This window comes from Alligator sinensis, unplaced genomic scaffold (genome assembly GCF_000455745.1).
Source record: "Alligator sinensis unplaced genomic scaffold, ASM45574v1 scaffold131_1, whole genome shotgun sequence".
Classification (NCBI taxonomy): domain Eukaryota; kingdom Metazoa; phylum Chordata; order Crocodylia; family Alligatoridae; genus Alligator; species Alligator sinensis.
In genome coordinates, this window is record NW_005841830.1 from 4,507,732 (window position 1) to 4,530,956 (window position 23,225).

The 23,225-nt window shown below is 48.9% G+C and overlaps 2 protein-coding genes and 1 long non-coding RNA gene across 4 annotated transcripts in view; 2 read left to right on the plus strand and 1 right to left on the minus strand.

The window, feature by feature from the left end:
* STPG4 (sperm-tail PG-rich repeat containing 4) overlaps positions 1–8,051 on the plus strand; it is a 24,848-nt gene extending 16,797 nt beyond the window's left edge. Inside the window, exons 5-6 of the mRNA XM_006014751.2 lie at positions 5,960–6,064; positions 7,673–8,051. Of these exons, the coding sequence (XP_006014813.1) occupies positions 5,960–6,064; positions 7,673–7,789 (222 nt within the window). The 3' untranslated portion in view covers positions 7,790–8,051. The remainder of the gene's footprint in view (positions 1–5,959; positions 6,065–7,672) is intronic.
* Positions 8,052–11,164: 3,113 nt separating this feature from the next.
* TTC7A (tetratricopeptide repeat domain 7A) overlaps positions 11,165–23,225 on the minus strand; it is a 321,743-nt gene continuing 309,682 nt past the window's right edge. The window contains exon 22 of the mRNA XM_025203549.1: positions 11,165–11,571. The gene's annotated coding sequence lies outside the window, so the exon portion shown is untranslated. The remainder of the gene's footprint in view (positions 11,572–23,225) is intronic.
* The window catches only part of LOC106722231, a 25,753-nt gene continuing 16,024 nt past the window's right edge, over positions 13,497–23,225 (plus strand). For both annotated transcript variants that reach the window (XR_001358067.2, XR_001358068.1), the window contains exon 1: positions 13,497–13,634. This is a non-coding gene — a long non-coding RNA (uncharacterized LOC106722231). The remainder of the gene's footprint in view (positions 13,635–23,225) is intronic.

Here is a 23,225-nt window from a genome sequence, read left to right on the forward strand (position 1 = left end):
TCCCTCATGGTGGGCCCCCGGCCCTTTTGACCCTCACTGGTCCTGGCCCCAGCATGTGCTAGTCGAGGGTACTATCCCCTTCGGGCTGGGTCTCTCTAGCCACTCACTGTCTCCTCGGGCCTCACCGTGCCACAACTCCCTTCCTCCTAGGAGCAACTGCAGCACCACACCCACATCACTGCCACTCTCGGGATCTGCCCCCTCTGGGCCCCTCACAACACTGGCCCTCTAGGCCCTCACATAACTCTCAGGGGTGACCCACCCAGTGGTCATGGGAGCTAGGGGTTAAGGCACCCCAACCCACCTTTCACCGGGGTGATCACTGGCCTGGCATTTCCTGGGGGCTCCCGCACCACTGAGAGCCCCACCAGACTACCCACTCCTGGCAGGGTGCAGTTTCAGATCATGCCCAGGACCAGGAGCCTCCTGCCAACCCCTTACAGCTCCCCCTTACCTCCAGGTCACTCACAGCAGCCCTACAACCAGACAATGCTGCTACCTGCCCTCCTGCAGCCCAACTGCCTGGTTTATGTAGGCCTCAAAATGGCTGCCACAATCAGGCACCTGGAGGCTGCCGGCTCCAGGCCCTTAAAGTGGCAGGAGCACCCGCTGCTCCACCACATTTAGTTTCTGCCTTATGAACTGATTCCCCTAGGGCTACTTGCATGGGTATGGGTTGTGAGATGGGACCCTCCGTGCATGAAAATTCCTGGCTGCCAATAGCAGAGGAAGATTTAGAGAACTTTTGAAAATGAAGGCCACAAGGACTGAGAAACAATTATCTCTTCTCACTTCTAAAAATAATAATTTGGCATTTACACTGTAGAATATTTTTCCGCTACATTCGCATTCTACTAGTATGCTAAGAAGCAGTAGCTGCAAAGTTGTGTTCCAGGCATATTGAAGAGTCATGCTGCCATAAACTGAATTCATTGAGCAAAAAAATCTTTTAATCAACATCTGTGCTTGTTCTGTATATTTGACTGGTGCCATCTTATTTACAGTTTCAAGAAGCTATTAAACATGCTGTTTGCTTAAAGTCAAAGCAGCAACAAACAGGCTTCCCAATGCACTGAGATGATCTATATCTGATTTAGTGACTCACGTCATGAAAATGTAAAATATTTTGGGTAAAACTTTCCAAGGAATGAGTTTTAAGCCATGAGTTTCTGAAGGCATATAGTCACAGTGGCCGCTATGTAATTGGAGGAAATAGTTCTCGTTGGGAGCAGTTGTGTAATACCATTTTTTAACATGTCCTTATCCAAGCCTGTCCTTCTGTAGAATATGATTGCCACATTCTTGGAGATTTTAAAGGCCCAGCTTGACAAAGCCCTGGCTGGGATGATTTAGTTGGGGTTGGTCCTGCTTTGAGCAGGGGGTTGGACTAGGTGACCTCCTGAGGTCCCTGACAACCCTCATTTTCTTTGATTTTGTTAAATAATTCCACTGATTTTATTGCTTTCCAGTAACAGTTACAGGACTTGGACATGGCAAAATCCTGATTCCACTCAGGTCGAAGACAAAATTTCCAGTGTAGTCCAGTGGAGACAAAATTTCATCCACTGAGTCTAACTGTGCCCAGCCATGGCAGCTGAGTTCACGGGAATGGTGATGGGTCATGAGGAGTTCAAGGCCTAATGTAACCCTGTTGCCCTAATTGGAGGGACAGGGGTGGGTTCCTTCCTGGATGAGCTATGTTAAGCTCCTCTCACTGTCTGGTGTTTATCTACCAAAGTATTTATAGGTGTCACATCCTCTCTCAGTCATTGTATTGCTTGGCTGAACAAACCAAGCCTTTCTAGGACCATCTCATAAGGGAGGTTGTTCAACCCCTGATCTTCCTAGAAGTCCTTCTCTGTTTCAAGTTGAGTTTATTTTTATCCTTGTTTTCATTACACACTTGGAGAATGGAAATGAGTGTATACTTGGTAAATCTGTTGGTGACCTCAAGCTGGATAGGGTAGCAAACATTATAGCTGTGAGGATTAGGATTTAAAATGACCTTGATAAATTGAGAAAATGATCTGATATAGATCAGATGGAATACAATAAGGGCCAATACAAAGTACTACATACTTAGAAAAAAATAATCAATGCATGATGCATAATTAGGGACCTACTTAAATTGGGGTTTTGCTATTTTCATGGAAACCACAAAAGACAGCGATCTCCACTGCAATTGCTGCAAAAAAATGGAATTGGCCATGATTTTCCAGGAAAACAAGTGTGGCAGACTTACTGATACAGCCCAGCATGCCCGGGCTTGGCGGAGCTTCGTTGTAATTGGTGGAGCATGTCCTCCAATCAGATAATTACTGGGAGGGGCTGGCCCTGCCCCTGCCCCTCCCCCTCCCCCTGCCCAGGGGTTGGAGGGTGAAGAGCCCCGGACCTGATTGAAGCCTGCACCTTGCAGGTCCAACAGCACTCTGGGAGTGGAGTCTCCAGAGAGAATAAAAGGAGCAGCGTGCCCAGCACACGGCAGACACATCGAGGGATGGAGAAGAGAGTGGGCTAAGAAGAACTTGGGAAGAGCAGCCCAGCGGGAGGATGCTGTTGCCCTGAAGAGCCCCTGAAGACGTCTCTAGCCGGACAGGAGCTGCAGATGGCTTCAGCCCCAATCAGCGCGTAGTGCAGCGCATGGGGAAAAACCCTGGTAGCTGTGAGGCAGCTTGGGTCTCCTGCCACTTGGTGCACACAGCAGTGCACAGAGCCTCAGACCCTGGGAGCTGCACAAGGCAGCTCAGACCTGCAACCCCCCAGCATGAGGCTGGGAATCCGGAGTCAGCAGCATGGCACAGCGCAGTCCAGTGGGACCCTGACCCTGAGAGCCACTCAAGGTGGCTCAGGTCCACCATTTCCTGGCATGTGGCCAGGACTCATGTGCACACTTGGTGTACAGCTGGTCCCAGGCAGGGACCTGGACTTTGGAGCCACAGGAGGCGGCCTGAGCCACCAGCCATGAGCAGCAGGCAGAGCCCTTGATACCAGAAGTGGGGCACAGGCTGGAAAGGGATCGGAGGCCCTGCAGGAGCCAGAGGCCTGTGTCTGCATCAGCTGAAAGAAACCCCAGCTAGGGTGACAAGGACCCCACATTGCCCATTCAAGCTGTGAGTTATCGGGGAAAGGGTTCCCACAGGGGAGGTAGCCCTTGGAAGGGGTCTAGCAGAGGGCCCTGTGGGAAAGGAGTCCCTGGCAAACCTACGAGGGGCTGAGAGGTACTGGGGCCCCTTCCTTCTTCCCTTTTGGAGCTGTGCCAAGGCTCCTAGCATCAAAGGGGAGTCTCCAGTACTTACAGTGACATTGATACCCTGAAGGGTGTGCAGGTGCCTTATTTTGTAGGTAGTGCTTTACATTTTGTTATTTCTAATGTGAGTTGTTATGTAACTGTTGTATATTGTGTATATATATGCCTGTCTTGTTGAATCCAGGAGCCCCCCCCCCTGCAAGCACCAGCTGGGGAGTGCGGCCATGGCACTTCTCACTTCTGGAAGCAGCTACAGTGATCCTCCACCTCACGATTGGCCATGGGGGGGACCACCCCCCGCCCGGGTCAGCAAGATTGGCTGCAGGGGGACCCTGCCCCTGGTCACTGACTGGTCGCTGCAGGAGCACATACCCCCCCAGACTAAGGTTACACCAGTTGCCCATAGTTGACTCCCTTGTTATTACTCCCCTTTGGTTTGCCAGTATTTATTTGCTGTTGACCTATATTTGCAGATCCCTCTCACAGCACTCCCGCCTGGCCTCTCATCCTTTCTATTTGGAGAGGGGAGCACGTACCTGGGTACACCTGGGTTACACAACCAAAAAAAGAAAATAAAAATAAAATCCTGGCTCCCCAGTAGGAGCCAGTGGCCCTTACTGTCACTGCAGCCCGGCCTTGCAGCATGCCCAAGAAAGGAAGGCATTGGCTGGTGAGGCAGCACGAAGGTCAGCAACCAAGATGGCAGCTGCCCCTTGTACCTCTCCACCAATCAGCGCCACGGGGCAGGTCACACGAAGGGCAGTCAGCAGCCAAAATGGCAGCTGCTGCCTTGTCCCTCTTCCCCCCACCAGAGTCTCCCCACCAATCAGCACAGAGGGGCAGGGCCTCATTGAAATGACTGCAAAATCAGCTCTTCGGGCCAAAAAGCTGCAAAAATTGCTTTCTCTTGCCATGAGTAGGGTAGGTTCCTATGCATAATCCATCATCTTGTAATCAGGTATACACTGTTATTGGCTTTTCAGAGGCTTCATTATTCTTTTTGATGGGAATGTCTGAAAACATTATTATTATATTTTAATATTTCTACTTGGCTCATAGGTATTTTACAATCTGATAGAGTTTGGTTGCTGTGTAAGGAGTTTGCTTATGCTGAGCTCTCTGAAATGAGCAAGGGACTAGAGCCTCAAGTCTGTTCATAAGTTGGTCAAAATGAAATCAGGAGTACGTGGAGGTCCATCTACATGCCATGGAACCATCCTGGTATTCTTAACTTGGGAGGGATGCATTGGAGCAGGCCTAGAGAGAGGCCACTAGCCCCACATTGAGCAAAACTAGAAAGGAGAAACCTTCTACATACAAGGGAGTAGACTCTACTCGACTCTTGGGCTGAAGCTAGATTTTATCCCAACTAAGCCTATGTGCAACACCAACATAAAACCTATTTGTTAAAAAGTGAAGTGCAGATAGATCCCCAAAGTTAGTCCATATCTAGGTTTCCAACTAAAGTGACCTGACTAGACAAAGTGCTGACTGTTAAACCCACACAGTGCTGCAAGGACTATAACACTTCATTTTCATGTGTCCTCTTGACAAGTAGCATGCTGAACTGCATGGGCAACTGGTGCCTTCTAATAGTGGGTGGGGCACCAGCAACTGACCGCGGGAGTGCTGGTGGCAAACCCGGAATTGCCGCCGGCACTTCTCTCAGAGGGGGCATGGCCAATCTCAGGGGGTGTATGTGCACCCGTGTGCACCCCCTACGCATTGCCAGTGCTGAACTGGGTGTCCAATGTCCCTGCACTATGCATGAGAATGAGAAGATGCCTAAAATTTGGTGTCTCAGAAAGCAACTAGTTAAGCAGAATCCTACCCAGTGTTCCTAGAAGAAAGATGCTGAGAGAAGGGTGGCATTTAGACAATTGGTTGCCTTTCTCCACTTAGCTGTCTTAGCTGTGTACCCTTCTCCTGCGGCAAGGTACATACCATATGTAAGGTATTTCAGGCCTTTCTTACAAGGGAGGAGGGGAGAAAGGACACATCATCCCAGTTCTTTTTGGCAAACAACCCAGTGGCTAAAGCATTTACCTGAGAGGTGAGAGAGATATTTTTAAATATCTACTCTGCCTGATTCAGGGCAGACGCTTGAACTCAGGTCTCTCCCATCTCCAGGGGGATTCTTGCTCATTTGCTATATTCCCGCTGTTTCAGAAAGGATTATCAATCCCTTGATTGCCATGTTTGGACAGGGATTCTAATAACAGACTACACTTAATGAAGCTGCAGGTCTTCATCTCAACCCTAATTATACTGCAACGTTATAAAATGTAGCAGAGCAAGTATGGTCCTGCTGTGATCTTATGATGTTCTTTGTGTGCAGAGGGCTGGAAGTCAGGATTCCTAGCTTCTAACCCCATTTCAGTTAGAGCCACACCGTGCCTGGTCCAAGAACAAGAGATAGAAGGGTGCAAAAAAACAGAAGGAGTTATGGTCTTCCCTCCCTTCGGAGTGCAAGGGCTGCTTCCTGCTAGTGCTAGCTGAACCACGTGGTGAGGAGAGGATGCAAGGCAACCTGATGTGGTGTACATATGCATTAGTTTTAGATCTGTACAGTGTAACACCAATAATTATTACAAGCAGAACAGGATTTAAACAGACTATTTCACTTTAATCTGGGACCAGAAGAGAAGCTATGAATTGTTCCAGGCAGTGGGAATGCACCTTTAAAGAAATCCATTTTTGATTGTGTTACAGAAAGAAGGGCCAGGACCAGGTGAATATGAGATAAAGAAGGAAACGCTCCATCCTATATGCTCAAGCTTCCAGTCCAAAGTGCCACGGTTGCTGCCAATCCGTTCAGTGAGTAGTTTGAAATATAAGCCAATAGCCCCCGTCTCTCAGCTGCTTGACATGAATTCCTCAAGAACATCACTGAAAGGAACACTTACAACAGGGCTTCTTAACCAGGGTGCTGTAGCACCCTGGGGACCATGAGATCCTTTCAAGGGTGCTGTGGTGTGCCACACAATATTAGCACTGTTAGGTCTGCAAACACCTGCACACAATTCACAAGATAAACTGAGAGTTTTCAAATAGGAATCCATAGCGTCAAAACTGTTCTGACCTGTTGGGGTCTTTCTGAATTCTTTGCAATAGAAGAATTGCTCTAGAATTTTTCTGTAGTAAAAATAAAAAAAAGTGAAATCTCAGAGCTGGCATTTTCTGAGAGGAGCCTTGAGTCTAAATGGGTGAAGAACCACTGATTTACAAAGAAGTATCCTGGGGACACGTACCTTCGCCAAGATTTACCAGTGGACAGAAGAAAGTATTTTAAGGGAAGACTAGCTGAAAAGAAACATTGGGCACAGTCATACTAGTTATTCTGAGTATTAGTGGGAGCTGTGGAATATCTTCCCCTTTTGGACCAGGGATAAATCCAACCTATGTTGGTAACTGCTGGTCACTCTCAGTCATTCTAGTTATCTAACCACTATTAGGGTGGCCTGCTGTAATAGGTGCCAGTTCAGTTTCAGAGCTTTTCCTGGGGTGTGTGTCTGTATGTATGAGAGAGAGAGAGCCCTTTTGGAAGTAAAACTAAGTTACTTTGCTGTTTGAGAGACAAAGAAAAGTCAGAGTAGATGAGGTAATATATGCAGAATAATAGGCACTTAATCATGGCCCAATGAAAAGATTAAGAATATGAAATAAAATAGCGGGGTTTGTGAATAGGAGTATGCTTCTGGGAAGGAAAAGGCATTAGTCTGAGATCCCATTTTCAGTCTTCTACCAAGCCCATGACAATGAGTGACCAGTTGCTGTGCTGTGACCATTTCATATTGTACCGATCAGATTAATCTCACCATTACTTTAGGCTAATCCTGTCAGTGTGTTGTATCCACCTAGTGTCTCTTAGACTACAATCCAGATACTGCTTGTCTTTATGATCAAATCTGTTGAAACCAACTGGTGTGCCCGTGTGTATGTATTTAAGGGATCTGTGTCTTTTTCTACGTTCTTTCTGGACCGTCTTTTTTATTATTGGATGTTGTGTGGCTTCATAGGCAGCGTACTGTATTGGGACTTGGGAGAGCAGGGTTCTTTACCATGATCTAACACTGGCTGCTCAAAGGTCACTGGCCACATTTTGCCTTTGTGTGCCTCAGTTTTCCTATCCATAAAACGGACAAAACAATTCTCCTCTGTAAAGTGCTTTGATACCTGTGGTTATAAGTGTTGCTATATAACAGCCAGGTATTATTAATGTTGTTACAGGTGTTTGCACAACGCTAAGTGGGATGAAGCCCAACCTTTGCTTAGGCCTTTTGGCACAATTGTACAGTAATACAAATTTGAGTTGCAGTAATAATAGTGTTTTTGTCATTTGACTATTGGGGCATTTCTCTGTTAATTCAATATAGATCTCCCTTATTTATTTGATATTCCTTGTTGTTTCTTTCAATTTTGTAGAAAATACCAGGTCCAGGAGCTTATGAGCCCACAAGACACTTTCCAGAGCAACCACGGACTATTGAGAGCCTAGGTAAAGAGCACAGCATCTTCTTCAGCAACACACTTGGGTTTTAGAATAAAAACAGTCAACATACCAAATTCCAAAAAGTGGATTCTGAGTGAAGGGACAATCTTCTCCCCCTATTCCCAGTCTCCCTTTCATCATCACCCAGCTGTATGTGTACATGAAATCCATGCCATTAGAAACTCAGCATTTGCCACCAGTTGTTACTGAGATGGCATATTTATTTCCTATTCTCCGTTGGGAAAAGACTCATATTTATTATCATCAAATATTGACTGTTGAACAGATACTGCTGCAAGTACTACTGATAGAACTCACATTGGTAACGTTATACAACATCAAATATTATTAAGCACAAGCAATTGGAAAGAAAGATGAGAAGAGATAAGAGGAACAGAGGGGTAAGTGTCTGAGGCTGCAAACAAATGTTGCATTTAACCTGGGATAAACTATTTTATCCCAGGATGAAATGCAGTGGTTCAGATGTCCATGCCCATTGTCCCTGGATAAATCCTAAAAAAACATTTCCCAGGTAAAAGGTAATAAAATTTTACCCCAGGATATTGCAAAGTACATGTGTACAGTTATCCCAGAATTGCTTCATTGAATCAATGGCAGAAAAGTGGTAGTGAATTCAGCTTGTCATGAAACCCTGATTAGAAAGGTAATGTGTGTACATACCAATCCCAGAATATTTTTGTTCCGAGACAAACACAGGCACAGCTTATCCAGGGGCAAATGCAACATCTGTTCCTAGCCTGAGAGGGCAGCTGGAAGTGACTGAGGGTGTGTCTACATGTGAAAATAAGCATGACTAAATTTAATGCACATTAAGCTTATGCACATTAAGTGATTTTTTTGGCAGGTGTCTACACTTGCAGAGACTTGGAACTAAAGTTAGTCCCAAATCCCTCCCATGCTGCCATGCGAGGGAGCTCCAGCCTCCAGCCACATGGCTGCTAGCACTTGCCATTCATGTTGAAGCCTGGCCCAGCTACCAACACTTGGCAGCCATCTTGGGGACTCTGATCCCTGGCCAGCCTCTTCCTTGTGCAAGAGCTGCATACCAGTGCAGGGGCAGCACACGCCAGCTGCCCCTGCCCCTGTCAGTGATGACCAGTGGCCCACACTCCTGCTGATCATGGTGCTGGCCCTTCTGCCCCCAGCAGGCACCCCCCACCCAGTCCCGAGGACAGCACACCTCCACCAGCAGGGGCCATGGCACTGGCTGAGGGAGGCCCTGGCCAACCCCACCACCCTTACACACCCTGCTCCATCCTACCTGCCCTGCCACCCGTGCATCCCCTACTCCTTGCCCACCCCCAGCACATAAACATGGGTGAAACAAAAAGCTTTATTACCCTCACAACTCCTACCTCCATCCTTCCCCCCTCAACAAACAGAGCTCCCTCCTCCTTCCCTCCCCAACACACAATGCCCCTCCACTCCCCTCCCCACCCACCACCAATAAAAAATCCACTTCCCAAAGTGGAAACTATTTACATCAGTCAGTCTTTTGGTCCCCGAGTGGGGGTGGGGGGGCATGGAGTGGGGAGGCTAGTGGGCCACCAGGCCAAGGAGGGTGTCCAGAGCCTAGTGGTCAGTGTCTATAGCCTCCAATGCCCGGGCCTGGAGGTGCACCTGCTGCCGGACCAGCTCAATGCGGGCCTCCAGACGTGCCCAGTGCCTCTCCCAGGTGATGTCTTCCCACCACCAGGCCAGCTGGCATCGACATAGATATCTTCCTTAGGTGTGAGAGGCCCATGCCCGCCCAGCTATGGGAACACGGGCTGTGCAGTGTCCTGCCTGGACTGTGTCCTGCCTCTCCACATGTTGTGGGGAAGGAAAATGGTCCAGGGGAGTGGGGGTGGGCCAGGCAGGCAGGGGGGCAGGGAGTGGTGGCCGGGACCAGGGGCAGGGGCAGGGGCAGGGGTGGGGACTGGGAGAGCCCTGCCCCCAGTGCAGGAATTACCATGTGTCTGGGGCTGGCGAGGGTAGTGGCTCAGTGCGGGCCTCCCTGTCAGCAATGGCAAACAGTTGTGCCCAGTGTCCTTGGCCCGGGGTGTGCAGCAGGCCGGCACCCAGCTGCACTGTTGCTGGTGGTGGCTGGCGGGATCATGGCTGGCCGCCTCTCATGGCAGGGTCTGGGGGTGCAGAGCTTTGAGGATATGTGGTAAGAGAAAGGCCTACGATGTCTGTTTGCTCGTGTTTTGTGCCACCATAAAAAAATTTAAGTGGGCCCAAAGGCAATGTCTGCTTGCAGCCTACATGTAGAAATCTGAATGAAAATGGTTCAGCCATTTTTTAAGGGGTGGGGCTAAAGTTTAAAAAATCAGTTTTGTAAATCCTGTGTTATCAGGGAGAGTTTTGCTCAATTAGGGCTGAATCCTGGAGACCCCAACTCTCCCTGACTTGAAGGCCAAGCACTTCACAGGAGTGCAAAGTAGATGCAGGACTGAGTCCTTTCAGACCAGTGTGTCATCCATAGTAACCAGGTATACATCATGGGTCCTTCTTGAGGCCAGTGCTCCCATGAATCCTCACATGGAGACCTGGACCACCATATGCCCCCATGTGGTTTTGCTGGGACAGTCCCATTATAAACACTCGTCCTAGCAAGGTGTAGCAAGATGGTTCTGCACGCTGGGCAGCAGTGATGACCAGTCATGTAACTAGGGCAGGAGGAGGGCGGCACCAGCCCCAGGGGCCAGTTTGGAAGAGGTGCCAGAATGGTTCCCCCAGGGAGCCCGCACCCCAGCAGCTGCAACCAGGCAGGGTGCATAGGACCAGCCCCAGCAAGACAGCACTCAGGGAGCCAGCCCTGGCAGCAGCTGTTGTCAGGTTAGACCCTCACACACTTACCTTAGCTCCTTCCCCTGCCCTCTGCTCTTTTCTTTCTGCTTGTTCTCAGCTGCCTGGCAGCAGTGGTTCTGTTCTTGTGCCCCTCCATGTCAGCACCTAGGCCTTATGCCCTCATCACCCACCCAGGGCACTGTGGTCCTGGGTATCCCATTGATTTGTTCAGATGACTGCTTTTATCGCACTTTTGGCAGGGATTCAGTGGCAGCAGCGCTCTCTAGCCAGGGGGCACAAGAAGGGGTTGCTAGTCATTGGGCATCCTGCAACTCTCCACAGCCTTCCCCACTTCCCGCTTTTGGGGCACTCAGCTAACACTGGAGCTTGGGGACAGGACAAGTGGGTCGTCCTGTTATTAGTCACCTTACGGATGGCCTTTCCCCCACACAGGTGATGTTTCACGTTTCTGTTTAAATTTGTCAAATAATTAGTAACTAGTTGATAACTGCACCTGAATGCTCACAGCAAAAACTGACCGGAATCAAAGGAAACTTAAGCACTAGTTTTTAAACCGAGGCCCAGGAGCTCCATGGCAAGTTCTCACTGCTTATTACCAAGTTATTGCCAAAAACAAGAAGCATTGCCTAATCGCAGCTACACCGTGTTTCCAGAGTGACTGCAAAGTTTTATTACCATGACAGCAATAATCAAAGTCCAGCATGCAATTGCTGCCCCATGGTAGCAGCACTTCTGCTTTAACTGCTTACTGATAATATATGGGGTGCAGGAAGAGAGGGATTCGGTATTGGCTTCCCAGCCATTGCAGAATTTTGACAACAGTGCTGCGGTGAGATGAGAAGGCTTGGCAACACCAAAGGACGAAGCTTGCTTGTGGTAGGTGTCTGAACATAGTTGAGCTGTCTAGGTAGGGTTTCTGGGGTAAGTATCAGTTACAGGGTGGTACTTAGATTATTACAGAGGTTTGAAACTGCCAGAGAAGATCTGGGGAAGTGATATCCCTGTTTGATTGCTCAACCTGGAAGAGAGAGGAGAGAAGAAAAGTCACAGGAGGTCAAAGACCATGTTAACAGAAGGATCATTAAGATCACTCACATTACTTTTGCAACCAGAACGTTTTACATCCTGGAAGAATATTGTTCTTACGGGCCCTGCTTCTATACTATTCATGAAAAAATGCAGGCAAAATGCATGAACCTTTGGACACACTGCTGCATCTTTGGAGTGCTGGGCAACTTGGGTAAACTCACCCATATATATGCATACATATACACCTATACCTGTGCATGCTTTCCTGAAGGACCGGCACATAACGCTAAGGTCAGAATGACAGGCCCAAATTCTTAGCTCTTTGTTAATGGTGAAAATTCATGTTGAATGTAGTCTTGAAGTCTTCCTTGATGGCATAGTCACCTTGCACAAGGCCCCTCCTGAGGGCTACAGTTGTCTAGAGTGCCTGCTGCATGATGTAAAACTGACTTCAACATCATGCAGACAGAGCTCTCCATACGAGTGGAAGATCTCACACTCAAAGCATTATAACATGGGGTTGTGGGGCCTCTCTCAATACACATACTTCATAGCTCCTACCATGAGTGGGTTCAGGATTTTGTAAAGGGGGTATGGGAGCAGTGACTGGTGCTGCCGGGCTCACTTCAAATAGAGCAGGGGCCTAAATGGAAAACATCTTACTTCCAATGCAACCTGCCCAGGGGGTGAAGGGAAGCCCTGTGTCCTGGGCATTCCTTGAACCTAGGACGTAACACATTGTTTGAACTGGGTCAGGAACTGAGATGAAGTTAAAGAACAGACGGACTTCTTTACTTAGCCATTATAGGAGATAAGTTCACCAGCACTAAGTAGAAGTATGTTTTAAACAAGGCAGGTGGTGTGTTCTGGTGGATAGGATAGTGGTAAGATGACCTGGGCTTTTGTTCAGCCTCCACCTCTGACCCGTTGTGTGGCTATAGGCAAGTCACTTTTTCTGTATGTCTGTTTAACTCTCTTATCTTCTGTCTAGTTAGAAGCTTTTAGGGCACTAGACTAGCTCTTCCTCAATGTTTATACAGCACCTAATGCACTAGGGTCCCAATCTCCATTTGGACTCCACACATTACTGTAATTCAAGTAATAATGTAAAGATATTTTTTTCTTGCGATTTTAACTGAAAAGTGGATTGTAAGGCAGGATACTCCCTATGTGGATATTTGTTGCTCAGTCTTTCCAGTATTTTGTAACATATGTGGTACCATGTCACCAGTCATACCTCTCACAAACCGAATTCTTACACATCCCTTCTACATGGCTGGGAAGAAATACAGGGGAAGAAAGTGAATGCAGAGGAGCGTTTGATGATAGCAAAATGCTCCGGTAGGCAGATTGATTACATACAGTTCCCTAGTTCCAAAAGATGCAAATAGTTCTCAGCTTCCTTTAATGCACTTATCTGCATTGCTAGGTAACAGAGGAGCTGCAACTCACACCCATCTGCCTACGGTAGCCTTTCCCAAAACAGAACTGAAAACCAATTCAACTGAGTTTTGGAGAAACCTTGCATTTCTGCCAGGCCAGGCCCTGGGAGGGGATGCAAAAGCCACTTGGAAAGACAAAAACCTTCTATAAAGCCTCATTTGCCCCCCTCAGAACATTATAAAACTGGGTGACCTGCTTCTTCTCTTGCTTACCACAGTGTAAATCAGAAAGAACTCCTTTTTCTTTCCTGGCAAAATGCACCAGGAAAAAGTACTTACAAAAGAAGAAGAACCAGGCCCCTGCTATGTCTCTAGTTCACTAATACCAAACTGTTTGCTTGCATCCCAATGAACAAGCAGCAGCTGTCTTTGCCAAGAAGTGTATTGTTAGGCTTAATGAAATTCTGCAAAGGGTCCTGCCCTAAGTCCCTGATTCTAAGCACTCGATTTCCTCCAGCACCGCAGCCTCACCTGGTATCTTTTGAAGACAATACATTATTTACAGCAGCTGTGGAGATAGCCCTTGGTCCTCAATTGCTTCTGTGAGTAGCTCTGTGCTGTTCAGCTTGTCAAGCCATTGTGGAGAACTAGCTTCTTTACTCAGAGGGAGGTAAGAAGAGAGGGAGTGGGAATGTTTAAGCCAGTTATCTGACCTATACCTTTTTGCTACCAATTCAACCTGTGGGGAAGCTGGTGTATTCCTTCCTAGTGAATAAGGGACATTAAGTTTATTTTTTTTGTAGTCTCCTTCTTAGGAATAAACCCCTCATCTTGGTAATGACATTCTTTCATTGTTTTAAGAGAAATGTGTATTTATATCCAGTGGTGCTGCTCAGCAGAAATCGATAGATGTCTGTAACTTGATATGTTTGATGTCTTCTTACATTGTGGTTTATCTAAATGCATCTCCCATTGTTGTAATGCAGCCATCTCTAAGGTTGGCAATCCATGGTGAAGTCTTCTTTATCAGTGCTTTCAAATATTTATTCACCCAAAAACAATGCCCCCATTGCTGTGGTTCATTTTGTCACTGGAGTTTAAGATAAGGTTTTAATCCTCCCTGCTTTCTTGGCCTTACTTAAACAGTTGAATAGGTGGTTTGTTCTCTGGAATGAATGGGCACAGTTATGTTATGGGCTAGTCTGGGTGGTGATGGAGACTCCCCAGTGAGAAGAAGAGCTGGCACCTTCATTTTGAAAGCTCAGCCTATGCCTCACCTTGGGCTTCCAGCAGCACGATCCCACTGGCCTCATTGGAGTTATTTCTGATTTGCCCTGGAGTGAGGGGAACCAAATCTAGCCCTCTGTGCTGAATGTAGACAGCAGCTTAAAATCAATTAAGCATCCTGGGGTTTCCTTTCCTTTTCAGTGGGGGAAAAAAATGAATCAAGGTCCAGTCCACTGGGGTCCTGGCTTCACATAGGGCTTGAAGGTGCCCTGGACTTGGAACATACAGCCATGTTTTTCAAACCTGACAATTTAACTTAGATGCATTTGTTTGCTATGTTCCTAAGTACCTATCTTAATGTGCCGTGGACCTCATTGGCAGAAGTGCTGCACACTTTATCTGCACCATGGATACTAGCACATCTCATAGTTAGGCCTAAGGTGTCTCACACTAGGTATTTAAACCCCAGAGCCCCTGAAAGCCACTATGAAATCTTCCAGCTTAAGTCTCAGTCTTGTTGATGGTAACTATGAGCTAATGCTGTTTTGTTTGTGACTGAACTGCATGTACACGTGGGAATAAATTAACATGCTGGCTTCTTACTGCGTAACAGTACACATTTTCTCTTATTTGTGAAATGCGTGATCAGAGCTAAGGCAAAGCTTAAAACATTAAGAGCTTCATTGTGCCTTTGGACACAACAGCTTTGGGGGCAGCGCAACACACCAAGAGGAGTGCAAGCAGAATTGTGCCTCGGATGGGGACAGGCTTTCCTGGGATGTGAAGCTATGCAGCATAGAAGCTAAATTGCTCAAGCCCCCTTGACGATCAGCAGATCTTCACCTCCCCACCATGCACCCATCCAGGTTTTTTTAGTGGGAGAGACGATGACCAGTTTGCTGTCTGCCCTACCTGCTTTATAGTAACAATAAAACTGGAATGGACCCTCCAAGTCCTTCAGTCCTAAGCCTTGCTACTCTCGGCAATCACAATATATAATTTACAGAGCTCCATCTTAAAACTAGTTGGGCTTTTTGGTCTCCGTGACACACTGATTGGGAGGGTGTTTCAGAGCCTCTGTCCTATGGGTTAGGAAACTTCTAGTTTCCAGTCTAAAGTTATTCAAGGCCAGTTTATACACATGTTCTTGTGCCAACATTGTCCTTTAGCTTAAATAGCTCTTCTCCCTCCCTGGTGTTTGTCCTGATGTATTTATACTCTTGCTTTCTATCTTCTCTAGGCCTTTGTATGTCTATGCTAAATAAGCCAAGCGTTTCTAGTCATCTCTCTTGTAAGAGGCTCTCCTTTCCCCTGAGGATCTTTGTTTCCTGAACAAAATTGCATGCAGGATTGCAGACCAGATAAGGTTTTGCCAAGGCCTTGCATTTAATTACTTCCTGGGGCAAGCCTCTGGGGCAAAACCTTGAGATCCCACCTACCACCCAGATCTGCAGTCTGGGGTGTAATATGAAAGAGGAGGAGCTTTGCTGCCTGTTATCCAATCAAATAGTCTGCATGGCTGTGATAAATTGAGTCACAGTATAGAGACCTGGGGGGAATGAGCAACAAATGCAGATCAATCCAGAGCCGGCAGCTGTGGGAATGCCCTATTGCCTAGGTACTTCATATGCTAAAGCTGCTATGACAAAGGCATGGTATTTTCACAGCATTATTACAAGCTATTTACCCACTGTCTCTTACTCTGCCAGACGCAACAAAGTGCCATTTCTCTGAGCCCAAATTCAGTTGAAGTTTGCTCTTCCCCTGGCTTCATGCAGCAAGTGAAACAAAGGAAATAATGAACTCTATTTTCCTTTTATTAAAAAGATGCATTGAACTGCCTCCTGCTTTGGGCCTGCAAATGCTTGAGCATGTGACTATCCTTCTGTTCTCAAAGAAGCTCCTCCTGTGAGAGAGATTATTCATATTATATGTAAGTGGTTACAGAAACTTCCCCTGGTGCATGTAGGATGTAGCATACGGTTATTGGAGTCGAGGGTTATAGTCGTGACGTATTGCCCAGTGGGTTGAAGGTAAAAAGTTCTTGTGTAATAATCCTGGAAGAAATATAATATAACCTTGGACTGTCAGATACAGTCCAATAGTCTGATATGATAACGGATCCTAACTTTTCTTGGGCTATGCTCTGTTAGCTAGTTGAGAGTATAGCTGGGCAGACAGATTGATAGCTGGCTGGTGTTCAGAGCTTGGTTTAAGGTGGATTTGAAGAGTTCAAGTCCTTTGTCTGTATACCCAGCATTTGTCAACATTGGAAAAGGAGCATTGTGTACATAGCACTTAGGTGTGCACAGAGGACTTTTCATTCTGACCTCGCACATTGAGAGCTGAGGCACTGTTCTCATTTTACAGTTTGTGCTGCTTGGCTGTCTGCATTGTGTGCAAGCCACTGTGAACGAAAGCGAACGCCTTTTCCACCTGGCTTTGACGGACTCGGGTAAATATTCTTTTATTGGCATTGCAAAACCATTAAGAACATATGTTGCAGATAACCTTCTACCGTCTTTGTTCACTGACTGACTACCACAGAGCTCCTAGCTGCAATCATTTGGAAAGTTACATTTATTGTTTCATATTTGCCATATGTGTGTGCCTGGCAGTTGCACAGAATGTGCCCTTGGTTAGGCTGTTGCTAAGCAATAGGTAGAGATAAGAAATACATACAAATCTCTGAGGTCTTGCTTATGCCCTTGGCACTCAGAAGGGGTGTGGACTATGCCTAAAGCACTGAGAAGGAATTTGGACTGGACACTGCTGGCCACTGTGCACCAGCTGGCCAGCCTTGCAGGTGGGTCCAGTGTGTTTTCCCCTTCCATGCTGGCTGCTGAAGCATTTGGGGGTGGAGATCTCTGGTTCCTGGTCTCTGACAGCATATGCCTGCAGGAAGGTCAAGAGGTAGCAGGACTTCTGCTTCCCACTCAGGCCTTGGCACAAGGATGCAAGGGCAAACTATCCAAAATCTCCCTGCCTTCTCACCCTTGTACTGGTTGTGTATGGATGGATGCATACACACCCATTGCATGCTGACTTGAAACTAAACTATAGATCTGCAGAAGGCAAGGTGGCACCTTTAGAAATGAACAGGTTCAAAGAGGCAGAAACTTTTGGAGTTGACAGCCTATGTTGTACAATGTTATGAGGCCTTAAACTACAGAGGCATTAATAGTGACTCCATAGCTAAAGTTGCCTTGATTTAAATTTCTTTGTAGAGCAGAATATTCTGGATAAAGCTGTTGACTTTAATTGTCCCTTTAAAAAACAAAACAAAACAACAAATTTCCTTTAGCCCAAATCCCACTTTTCAATATACACTTTCCATTGTATAGCTATTAAAATTCCTGTTGAAGAAACTGGAAAAAATTATGAGAAATCCTAAAAATAGGCTCACTTCAAACTCTTCAAAATGGTTAAGTTTTCTTTTGGGTTTTGTATTTTTTCATTTATCTTTTCCTATGAATGAAAGTCGATGCACATCTGCCCAGACTGCTAACACTGGCTCTGAGCATGTGGAGTGAATTACTGGGGAATCTAGAAATCCCTGTATCCAGACCAGTTAGGAAGTGGCGGTTTATCATCATTTCTACTGGAAAGGTAACACTGCTGCCTCAGCTCCTGTGAACCCTCCAGCTTTAGCTCCATGTAGCTCGAGATTTAATTTCAGACCCAGGCCACTTAATTTATTAATAGGAATTAAAATAGTTAAATTATTGTCATTCCCTGTCATGGAAAGCCACAGAGGATTCCTCTTCGTAAAACAGCCAGCTATACCACAGAGCGATGGGCTGAAGACCTGCTTCCCTATTCTGTTACTTGAGCCTTGCTTGAAGTCTGCCAGCTCATTTCTCTAGCTTCTTTTCACCTATCAACCTTGTCCACAGTCCCTCTTCGGTTTTCCATGAACCTGGAAGATTCAAAGGTCCTGCTGTTGCAGAGTCAGCTGCAAGGCTTCCATACTCCTCTGCACCTCTTTCTGGGCTATAAATGGAGCACAAATGATTAGCTGTACAGTTTGGAGGCTAGCTGTATGTTGGAAAGGAATATACGTATAGTCTATGCCATAGGAATGCGGGTATGTGTTATGTATGGTTTGGAGGGGCAAATGGCCTTGATTTGATTTCCTAGATCCACAGCAAATGTGTTTGATGTGCTCTCTCCTCTTCATCTTGTACTTGGACAAACAACTAGGGAGGAGTATAAGAATATTGCTTGACCTTCCTGACTTCATCCCTGCATGCCCAAAGTGCAATTTGGAGTTGCAGCTAGCAAGGAGTGTGAAGGGTTTCTACAAGTATGTCAACAACAAGAGGAAGATCAGGGAAAGTGTGGGTCCCTTACTGAATGGGGGAGGCAACTTAGTGACAGAGGATGGTGAAAAGGCTGAAGTACTCGATGTCTTTTTCAGTCATCGCAGGCAAAGTCAGCTCCCAGAGTACTGCACCTGGCAGCATTGTTTGAGCCAACTGTGGTAAAGAACAGGTTAGGGCAGGGGTTGGCAACCTACAGCACAGGTGCCAAAAGTGGCACGGGGCATGGTTTTGATTGTCATGCAGACTGCTTCCCGTCCCGAGGGCCAGGAAGAGCCGTGCCCAGACTGAGTAGCACATGGTTGCCTGGGAACAGCCTTGTGCTGCTGCTGACCTCAACCAGGTAAAAGCCCCTGGCCCCAACCCTGCATGGGCCCCACACCCAGCCCAGCATCGCCACTGGCCCAGTGCTGCCCCCAGGCAGAGGGTTGTTGGCATCCCGACAGCCCCAGCCCCAATCCTAGCTGGCACCACCACTGCAGCTGGCCCCAGTCCAGTGCCGGCCCTGGGCCCAGCCACGTGCTGCCAGCGGGCCTGGCGCCAGCCAGCACCGATGATGACCTCAGCCCAGTGCCGATGCCGGGCTGGGGCTGGGGCCGGGGCCCGCACAGGGCTGAGGCCGTGGACCTTAGCAGGTCCCAGCGCTGCCAACCACCCTGGCCCCAGCCATGTGCTGCTGCCGGCCCCAGCCCAGCTGCTGGTGGGCCCGGCCTCAGCCCTCACCACCATGGCCACCGCCCCAGCCCAGTGCCGCTGCCATGCCAGGGCTGCATCGGGATGGGGCCAGGGCCCGCGTGGGGTCCAGCCCCATCCTGGTGCTGCTGATGGCCCTAGCTGGCACCACTGCCGACGGCAGCATCAGGATGGGGCTGGGGCTCAAGCAGGCCCCGGTTTCATCCTGGCACTGCCGACCACCCCGGCAGCCAGCTGGGGCTGGGCCGGGCCCAGGCCCCAGCCACAGCAGTGATGCCAGCTGCTGGCGGGCCTTGCCCCAGCCCTTGCCAGCCCCATTACAATGCCACTGCTGGGTCGGGGCCATCGGCAGCCTGGGGCTGGGGCCAGGGCCGTGGACCTGTGCAGGACCTGGCCCCATCCCGGTGCTGCCTAAGGCCTCAGCCACGTGCTGCTGGAAGGCCCTGGCCCTGTGCGGGCCCAGTCCCAGCTGGCACCACCACTGCCATGGGCCCCAGCCCTGTATGGCCCCAGCCTCAGCCTGTTGCCGCTGCCAGCCCCATCCCGGTGCTAGCAACTGTTGCCCCGGCCCTGTGCTGCTGCAGGACCCAGCCCCATGCTGCCAGTGGGCCTTGGCCCCAGCTCCAGCCGCAGCCCCATGCTGCCCACGGCTGGGCCCCAGCCCCCTGTTGCCCATGGGCCCCAGCCTCATGCTGTCGAGGGCCCCAGCCCCACAGCCCCAGCTCCTTGCTGCCAGTGGGGCCCAGCCTCAGCCCCATGCTGCCCATGGCCACGGCCCCAATGGTGCAGTGCTGCCACCTGCTGTCTTCCCAGAGCCAGGGCTGGGGCAGGGAAGCAGCAGTTGTTTTCAGCCTCCCAGCTGCAGCCGGCCCAGGTTCGTGGTAGTTGCTGATAGCCACGGAGCCTTGGCTGCTCCCAGCAGCCGGGTGCGAGGGTGGAAGCTGGGCTGCTTGCAGCCCGGGCTCCGTGGCTATCAGTAGCTACCCAGAAACTGGGTCAGCTGCAGCCGGGAGACTACAAACAGCTGCTGCCTCCCGGCCTCAGATCCAGCCCTGGGCTCTGGGGAGGCAGCAGATACTGGCGATGCTCTCCACTGTGCTGCCCTTGCCACTGCTTCTGCAGAGCAGCATGTGAAACCTGGTGTGGCAGAACACAGCGGGGAACACAGAAAGCTGCCTGCTGCTCTGAGCTCCCCGCTGCCCTAGCCACACTTACCCTTCAGGCAGGGGCAGCAGCGAGGGGCTCAACCCTGCGTGCTGCCCACACTGCTCCCATGCATACAGGGGAAGTGACCCGGGCAGTGCAGAGCTTGCAGCAGCAGGCAGCTTCCCTGTGCAGTCCCTCTGTGCACTGCCACTCTGGGTCACACATGCTGCGCTCAGGAGGGCCCAGGGGAGGGCAGCAGGGCCGGGAGCGCAGCGTGTGAGGGCAGCACAGTGAGGTGCATCGCCGGTATCTGCTGCCTCCCCAGGGCCAGGCCTGGGAGGCAGCTAAGGCCAGGGCAGGGAGGCAGCAGCTGTTTGCAGCCTCCTGGCTGCAGCTGGTCCAGGTTGTGGGTAGCTGCTGATAGCCATGCATAGCCTGGGCTGGGGGGCAAGGTGCAGAAGGCCTGGGGGGTAGGGGCATGAGCAGGGCTGGGGGGAAGGGGCACAAGCAGGGCATCCTTCCATGTACTCTGCCCTCACTTTGTTTTTCTGGCATGCCGGCACTCTGGCAGCTTCCAAGGTAGGCGTTAATGATTTTTAGCAAGGTTTTTGATGCAGTCTCCTGCAACATCCTCGCAGGCACGCTAAGGAAGTATGGGCTGGATGAATGGACTGTAAGGTGGATAGAAAACTGTCTGGAGCATCAGGCTCAGAGTGTAGTAATCAGTGGTTCTGTCTAGTTGGCAGCCAGTATCAAGTGGAGTTCCCCAGGGGTTGGTTTTGTTCAAATCTTCATCAATGACCTGGAAGATGGGTTGGAGTGCACCCTCAGCAAGTTTGCAGATGACACCAACCTGGGGGGAGTAGTAAATATGCTGGAGGGTAGGGCTAGGATTTGGAGTAACCTCAACAAATTGGAGGATTGGGCCAAAATAAATCTCATAAGGTTCAGCATGGACAAGTGCAAAGTCCTGCACTTAGGACAGTACAATCTAATGCACCAGTATGGGCTGGGTCTGACTGGCTGGGCAGCAGCTCTGCAGAAAAGGACCTGGGGGTTTTGGTGGACAGTAGACTGAAGATGAGTCACCAGTGTGCATGGGTACTGGGCTGCATTGATAGAAGTGTTGCCAGTAGGGCAAGAAAAGTGATGATTACCCTCTATTTGGCAGTAGAGGCCACATCTAGAATACTGTGTCCAGTTTTGGGCCCCCTACTACAGAAAGTATGTGGATACATTGGAGAGAGTCCAGCAGAGGGCAATGAAAATGGTCTGGGGGCTGGGGCACATGACTTCTGAGGAGAGGCTGAGGGATCTAGGCTTATCTGTCCTGCAAAAGAGAAGACTGAGAGGGGGTTCAACTACCTGGGGAGGGGGGATTTGGAAGAGGAGGAGATGAACTGTTCTCGGTGGTGGCAGATAACAGAACAAGGAGCAATGGTCTCAAGTTGCAGCAAGGGAAGTTTAGGTTATATATTGGGAAGAATTTTCTAATGCACCAGTATGGGCTGGGTCTGACTGGCTGGGCAGCAGCTCTGCAGAAAAGGACCTGGGGGTTTTGGTGGACAGTAGACTGAAGATGAGTCACCAGTGTGCATGGGTACTGGGCTGCATTGATAGAAGTGTTGCCAGTAGGGCAAGAAAAGTGATGATTACCCTCTATTTGGCAGTAGAGGCCACATCTAGAATACTGTGTCCAGTTTTGGGCCCCCTACTACAGAAAGTATGTGGATACATTGGAGAGAGTCCAGCAGAGGGCAATGAAAATGGTCTGGGGGCTGGGGCACATGACTTCTGAGGAGAGGCTGAGGGATCTAGGCTTATCTGTCCTGCAAAAGAGAAGACTGAGAGGGGGTTCAACTACCTGGGGAGGGGGGATTTGGAAGAGGAGGAGATGAACTGTTCTCGGTGGTGGCAGATAACAGAACAAGGAGCAATGGTCTCAAGTTGCAGCAAGGGAAGTTTAGGTTATATATTGGGAAGAATTTTCTCACTAGGAGGGTAGTAAAACACTGGAACAGGTTACCCAGAGAAGTGGTGGACTCTCCATCCTTGGAGGTTTTTAAGACCTGGCTAGACAAAGCCTTGGCTAGGATGATGTGGTTGGGGGATGGTCCTGCATTGAACAGGGGGTTGGACTAGATGACCTCCTGGGGTCCCTTCCAACCCTCACCTTCTATGATCTGTAAGTTAGTTAATTTCTTGGTGGGGGATGAGAACTCCATTTCACTTTGGAGAGGATGTCCCCCTGGATTTTGAATGGCTCCAAGTCAGAAATTAGTCTTGGTCCATCCCTGATATGTACTGGTGGTTCTGTCACTCTCTGCTTGCTTTCTCCTTGCTGGAGCCTCATGTCATAACCTCAGAGAGTAGCACAAGCTGCTTCCCGTTCCTAACTAATAGTGGCATGTATAAACATGCCCAAGAAGTGACTGTGCTCCCTTGGGAATAAGGGAGAACCAGCTGGCTAAAAGAAAAGGAGAAAAGTTTGATAGCTTGTATTAACAAATCTTTATTTGGGAAAACAGAGCTCTGGCTTAATATTAAAATGACCTCATACCTTCCCTCTTGCATGCACACTCCCTTTCCTACTCCTTCCTGGAGGAAAATGCAATTTTCATAGATTTCATATATATTAGGGCTGGAAGGGACCTCAAAGATCATCAAGTTCAGCCCCTGCCCCAGGGTCAGGAAGTCGGCTAGGGTCAAAGGACCCCAGCAAGATAAGCACCCAAGCGTTTCTTGAACAAGACCAGAGTAGGTGCCTGTACCTATGGTGTAGCCTAGGCCACAGCTGGCCAATTTTTCCATGAGGAGGTCATGGGACACCAGATCAAAGTCTTTTTTTTTTTTTTTTTTTTTTTTTTTTTTTT